Raw genomic sequence first — 7,123 nt, forward strand, 5'->3', positions numbered from 1 at the left:
GCGCCTCTCGTGTCTTCGACGGCACCATCCATGCCGGTGATTGCGCATCCCGTGCATGTGGTCGCGCCATGGAGGCAAAGATAGAAGCCGGGTGCGCGGAGAGTGACGAGTCGGTGGCCAGCGCCTCCACGTCCGTCGTCATCATCGAGGAGAAGTAGAACATGGGAGGCCGCCGCCGCTTGGGTCCCATGAAGGCCATCGTCGGTGCAACATCGACGTACACACCGGGTGTCTTTCCCGGTTCTTCTCTTGCGAAGACCTTCGTCGACCCTGCATTAGCTGCACGGAAGCGGAGGTGCCCGTTTCCCCTCCTGCTGAAACATCAGTCGGGGGTTCCGCTTCGACGAGCGGTGGGGAAGCGAGGCATGCTTTGCGCTGAAGCATATGCTTATGGAGCTTCCGGCAGTCCGGCAAGCGGACTACTGGACATGGGGAAGACAAAGGGATCCACCGCGAGCGGCCATAGACTAGTATAGCATATACGGATCATGGGAGTGAAGCTCCGCGCGATCGTACATGCACATAGTTTTTATCTTTTTAGTGAAAATATGTTTAAAATGTAATAAAATTCGTCGTATTTGTACGAAATCCGTCATGTTTGCATGAAATCCAGCCGTGTTTGCATGAATTTCATCCGGTTGGTTCGAATTATTATCAAAAATGTATGCGGCTACCATTAATGTCGTCCTTCGCATCCATGTGTATGGACTAATCCCCTGTCTGCGAACGGATGCAAGAGAAAATTTGTGCGCTGCCATTAAACATGTTTTAAGTTCATTTATTTTGTTGTGTATATAATCTATAATGAAAAATTTAGAAAAACTTATAGAGTACTTAAAAATGGAGGAAGTATATTTTAGATCGATAACTAGCTAAATTCATCACGATAAAACTATACTAGCCCACTTGGTCGATCTTGATTAAAAGATGGTTGTCCGACGTTTTAGTCTCGAATCAAACACCCATCATGCTAGCCCTGTTTTCCTCTCGTGCATTGAGCTTGGTGATTTCTTGGTAGCACTGGCATCTAGTCTTGTCTAAAAGAAACAAGGGAAGGATGAGCCAAGATCGAATTTAAATTGAGATTATAAAAAAGGATCGCATTTGTCAGAACATCACGGTGGGAAAACCCCAACCAAAAATCTAACCAAATTGCGAAAAAAAAAGGACACCTAGGTGGGCAACGCGTCAAGCCCATGCGTCCAGAGATGCCACGTCACCCCATCGGACGTGCCATCTAACCAAGGGGGGGCCCGCCTGCCGCCCCCGATTAGGTGAGCTCCCGGCGGGTCCCACGCGGCCGCGACGTATCTCCTGGCCCACCCCCAATTCAAAAAACCGCCACTGCCTCCCACACGTGTCGGCCATCGCGCGTCTCTCCGCCGCCCTCGTTCCGTCGCTTCCGCCCCAGCCCCGAGCCGAGGCTTCGCTTCGCTTTCCGGTGACGGCGCGCGCAACTCTATATTTTTCTCCGCCTCTTGGTCCTCTGCTGGGTCAGCAACAGCAGCAGCACCACCACCACCACCAGCAGCAGCAGCAGGAGGAGGAGGTTTGCTCTGAGTCGGGCTTCTCTCGCGGTCGGATTCGTTCGAGTTGGAGCCGCCCCTCGAAACCTTGGGAGTTGGGATTGAGGCGGGCGGGTGGTGGCGATGGAGGAGAGGTACGAGGCGTTGAAGGAGTTGGGGACGGGAAACTTCGGGGTGGCGAGGCTGGTCAGGGACAAGCGCACCAAAGAGCTCGTCGCCGTCAAGTACATCGAGAGGGGCAAGAAGGTATATATGTCGTGGTCGTGGTTCTCCGTTCCTTCCCTGTGTTCTTTACTTCTGACTTCTGAGGTTTGGTCGTTGAGCACTCGTGGATTTGGGGGTTCTTCTTGAAGAATCAATTCTCGATAAATGGCAGTGTAGTGACTGTGGCTGCAGGTTTGTGTTGCTGGATGTGTGATTTCTGGGGTCTGTTTGTGTGCGTGCAGATTGATGAGAATGTGCAGAGGGAGATCATCAATCACCGCTCGCTCCGGCACCCTAACATCATACGATTCAAGGAGGTAATTGCCCGTTCTTCTTGACTCGTTAGTCGTTTGTTAAGTTTGTTGATTCTCAGTTACATTAGTTTGGTTAAATTAAATACTTCATAAATTTGAAGGTTCTGAAGTATGAACACTGAAGTACTCTGTTTCTTCCAGAAAGCAGAATTGACACCCTAATATTTTTGGGAATAAATGACGATTATCTTTTTGAATGTTTGCGTCATGACTGCTCTGCCAGTTATTAGTAATGGTTTTTTGGTCAAAACTTAGTATTGTTGGGCTGGGCGGCACTGAACCCCTACATTTCAGGGTCACTATGGTTGGTGATAATGAGTTCAGAATCATCCAAGTTTGTCCTAGAATGTCTCTGTCCTGATATTCAACTAAGCAAATTGTCAGCTTTAGATAAAATTGAATTGCCTTGCTAATAATATCGAGGACAGGTTTGTGTAACTCCGACGCACCTTGCCATCGTCATGGAATATGCTGCTGGCGGAGAACTCTTCGAAAGAATATGCACCGCGGGCCGATTCAGTGAAGATGAGGTTGCTCTTGAACATACTTACCTTGCTATGTCATCAGATTATCTTTATTCTGAACCTTGTCTGCTAACAGTATAAGTAATCATGTAACCTGTTTGCTATGCGTGTCAACAGGCAAGATACTTCTTCCAGCAACTACTTTCAGGGGTCAGCTACTGCCATTCTATGGTACGCTTTGCCTTTTGAAATTCATGAAAGAAAACAAATGCAAAACCCAAGTGCTCATGAACTAATGCTGCAAATGCAGGAAATCTGTCACCGTGATCTTAAACTGGAAAACACTCTCCTGGATGGGAGTCCAACACCTCGAGTGAAAATTTGCGACTTTGGTTACTCAAAGGTACTAACAGACTAACAGTTACCGTTATGTTTCCAGTTTTGCTAGAATTGACCTTTCTCTGTCCTTACTGACCAAATTGGCTATCGTGATTTTCAGTCTGCTTTGCTGCATTCCAAACCAAAATCAACAGTTGGTACTCCAGCATACATAGCGCCGGAAGTTCTTTCGAGAAAAGAATATGATGGCAAGGTAAGTTCTGCCTTTGACAATCTGCGGTTATTTGTTCCAGTTATGCGTCAGCGTCTTCTTTCCAGCAGAGAACACGGTAAAGAATGTGTAGTAATATCAATTACTCCCTCCGTTCCCAAATATAAGTCTTTTTAGATATTTCAATACGGACTACATACGGATCAAAATGAGTGAATCTACACTCTAAAATGCGTCTATATACATCCGTATGTAGTTTGAATTGAAATATCTAAAAGACTTATATTTATGAACGGAGCGAGTAGTACTTTGAAAAACAATTAAAAGTTGTGACTGGATTAAGAACTGAGCTGAAGGAGGTTATGAATTTAACCCTCTTGATTCAGATGTATTAGTTGAAGGATGTGTAGCTATGAAAGGAAAATCAGAAAAGTCACTGATTATTTAGTGTTTGATTTTTCTATCCATGTTGCATTTAGGATCAGTATCATTTGACAATGCGGATTCGCTTACCAATGGTCTGCTGCCACTGAAAATGGTCACACAGCACAAACAAACATCACTAATTTATTTTGTGTATCTTCAGTAATGTATAGTGATGTTATCATGGTTCTGAGATGTCACATGATTGGCTTCCAACTCTGCATCTTATGACGAAATGGTTCCCCATGTCCAGGTAGCGGATGTTTGGTCCTGCGGCGTGACATTGTATGTGATGCTCATCGGGTCGTACCCATTTGAGGACCCCGAGGATCCAAGGAACTTCCGGAAAACAATCAGTGTAACTTATCGATCCTTCCTCCTTATCACCCTTCCCTTGTTCAGCACCTTGCTTAAATGCTTGTGCTAAGCGTGCCTGAAACTCTGATCTGAACGCGAATGCACGTCTTGTCACACTTGACAGAGAATCCTTGGCGTGCAATACTCCATTCCGGACTACGTCAGGGTGTCCTCCGACTGCAGACGCCTCCTGTCCCAAATATTCACTGCCGATCCTTCAAAGGTACTACAACTGCTTATTCTCTTTTCTGTTTATTAGTAACTTCCAAGTAAACTTCAGATTGCTCCAAAAGGCAAAAATGTTTGATGTCCAGGCTCTACCTACGTCTTCTGCATCTCGTAATCTGATAATTTTCCTTTTGCAAATATGTCGTAATCTGACATTGCAATGCCCTGAATCGTGCCTAAAACTCCTAAAACTCCAAAGAGGATCACCATCGCTGAGATCAAGAAGCTGCCGTGGTACCTGAAGAGCCTGCCCAAGGAGATCGCGGAGAGGGACAGGGCCAACTTCAAGGAGCCTGAGAAGGCGACGGAGACCGCGGCCTCGGCGGCGCAGCCGGTGGAAGAGATCATGCGGATAATCCAGGAGGCCAAGGCCCCCGGGGACATGTCCAAGTCGTCGGCCGATGCGGCGCTGCTCGCCGAGCTGGCCGAGCTGCAGAGCGACGACGACGACGAGCCGGGAGTCGAGGGGGAGACCTACTGACTGAACTCTGCATCGCAGTTCATGCAGCTGCAGCTGCAGCTGCGTGCCTGCTTCGTACATACGGTTTGCCGAAACAACAATAAGGCCACGAAGCGTATGATATGATTATGACACCTGGTGTACTATCGCTCTGTACATTATTACTGAACAACATTGCACGGATTTGACGTCCAAGAATAAAAGATGGTAGGGAAATACAGTTCTTCCAGTCTTGTTTGAACTAAGCCTGTTCGAACGAGGAATGATTTGGCAGCGGCCAATACAGAATCTCACTCTTGACTCTTGAGGGTGCCACAGTTCAAAATTTGGAAAACCCTATGAATAGTATGATTTGCAGTGGCGAATCAAGAATCTAGAATCTCACTATGAATAGTATAGTTTGGTCTAAACATTGTTATAATCACCACAAATAGTCTTAAAGTTGTATAATTTGCTCGAAGCAAATAGTCTTAAAATTGTATTAACTTGTTAGGTATTCAGTGTTAAGCATATAATAAGAACTATTTTGCAATTTTGGAGGTGGTGCTATGGCACCCACAAGATCCACCCTGCTATTTGATAATTTGTAGATGCTTTCTTTTGTAGATACTTAATAGTATATTTTTTGCGGAAAAGCATCCAAATATATTAAAAAATTACCAGAAATAAAAAACACCCTAAATATAATAAAATTTACTTTGAGCTCTCTAGACCACCGAATGGCTACTAGCGCCGCCCGACCGAGCCATCGATGCACCACTGTCATTGCTCGCTTATCGGAGCCGGCCTAACCTTGTTGATGACAATTTTGAAGTTTTCGTGCACGTGTTCATAGGGACTAGCGTTATCGAGCTGAAGTTGTTGTCGTTGAATCCTTAAGTCGATATAAAATGCTTGACATCAAACCCCGCCGTTGCACATGAACGACAAGAAAACCTAACTTCACCAACCCAATCAAAACTCTAGCCTCACCGTCCAAACAAACAAACTCGAAGATAACTGAAGCCCGAAAGATCATTTGCCATCGGGCGTAGGAACCACATGCAGAGGGGAGAAAAATCCGCATAATCACCTCTGTTGCTTGGAGCTGAGGTGTAGTGTAACCCTAGTTTCTTCTCAGGGAGAAGAGCAATAACTTATTTAACTAGATGATACTCCGTGTGTTGATGTGGGAACCTCTGTATTAAAATGCAAAAATAGTTATTACAAAAAATCTAAAACTAATGAAAGGCGAATCCAATCTTAAAACAATATGAAGCATATAAAAGAGAAAAATAAATTATAGTTAAGAGAATGTCATTTCTGACGAAATGTGAAGGATGAACTCTAATGAAAAAAATAATTTATGACAAACATGCATGAATTGATGATGTGCCAGCATTGCATGTATAGAGTAATGAAAAAAAAATGTAATTTACAGCTTGCATGCCTGAGTTGCTTCTGTGACATGTTGGATGCTAGACAAAATATATAATGGGTTGTAGCTATTTAGAAATAAAAGGTCTAGATTGTAAATTCAGCATGTTGTCTGTTGACATTGTAAAAATAAATCAGGACCAGAGGAGCGACGAGGGAAAATATAATCTTTTCTCGAGAGAAGCTCGGAGAAAATTCTGCTTCCTTGTTACAAACTACGACGATTTTTGTCTCCTCCCAAGCAAACAGTAGACAAGGGTTCCTGCCTCCCATCAACGACGCCGTCGATTTTCCACGTCTCATATGGCCTTAGGGCGTAGTGTGACTCGGCACTCGCCGGCAAGGGGACTCGTTGTTTAGATTTTTTATTCTATTTTATTAAGGTTCGTGTCCTACCCAGGAAGGTTAGACACCAATGACTTCCTCAAAACGCAATAATGTTCTTCCCACCTAGCATCCTCAGAGGGTGCATGGAGGTGTTCTCCAATGAATCTTATATAATCCGGTCGGTGGTTGTCTTTGATGGATCTTCTTGGATTCGTTCTTCGTTCATCTACATTCGTGTATCTTCAGGTTATATCCTTCCGACCTACGCGTTTCTTCGTCGATGATGGTTGTTGTTTACTTTCCGACTGTCTACTAGAAACAAATTTTGCTCGACCCCGATGTGGGAGTGTGATGAAGGCGGTGCGCCCTTTGGCTCGCTTCGGTGCTTGTAGACGTCGTTAGATGGTCAATGAATGTGGATGTAATTTTTAACTATTTCTCGTGTTCCATTTTTTATGACGTGAAATGAAATATTTTAAAATTATAGAGTTATTGTGCAGAGGCGAGAATTCCGTGGTACATGAAGGCCCTGTATAGCCAAACAACAATGCTACATTCAGTATGACTATACCTTGCTAAAGATTCTATCACTCTATTCTGAGAATGATGAAGCTTTTGTGGGATAAACTCCCAAACTTTTCATAAGGCTAGAATCTCCATCACGAGGTGTCCATATGAAGAACGGACTAGCAACCTATCACTGAAGATAGTTAGGGCCTTGGACTAGTCCAACTTCACAATGATCAAAAGTTTCATGTGTTGCAAGGCTAGCGCTATGCCATGTAGGCCATGAAGATGAATAGATAAAAAAAAATACCCCCAAAAAAGGCAATGTAAGTCTCATTTTGTTTATA

General features: G+C 44.4%; 1 protein-coding gene across 1 annotated transcript; it reads left to right on the plus strand.

The window, feature by feature from the left end:
• Positions 1–1,366: 1,366 nt before the first annotated feature.
• On the plus strand, positions 1,367–4,755 carry LOC123439125 (serine/threonine-protein kinase SAPK3). The gene is made up of 9 exons (XM_045115876.1): positions 1,367–1,772; positions 1,973–2,047; positions 2,473–2,574; positions 2,686–2,739; positions 2,819–2,911; positions 3,008–3,100; positions 3,735–3,839; positions 3,963–4,061; positions 4,266–4,755. The coding sequence occupies exons 1-9, from the start codon at positions 1,650–1,652 to the stop codon at positions 4,545–4,547; spliced, it is 1,026 nt and encodes a 341-aa protein (XP_044971811.1). The 5' UTR covers positions 1,367–1,649; the 3' UTR covers positions 4,548–4,755.
• The last annotated feature ends 2,368 nt before the right edge of the window (positions 4,756–7,123 follow it).

Source organism: Hordeum vulgare, chromosome 1H (genome assembly GCF_904849725.1).
Source record: "Hordeum vulgare subsp. vulgare chromosome 1H, MorexV3_pseudomolecules_assembly, whole genome shotgun sequence".
Lineage (NCBI taxonomy): Eukaryota > Viridiplantae > Streptophyta > Magnoliopsida > Poales > Poaceae > Hordeum > Hordeum vulgare.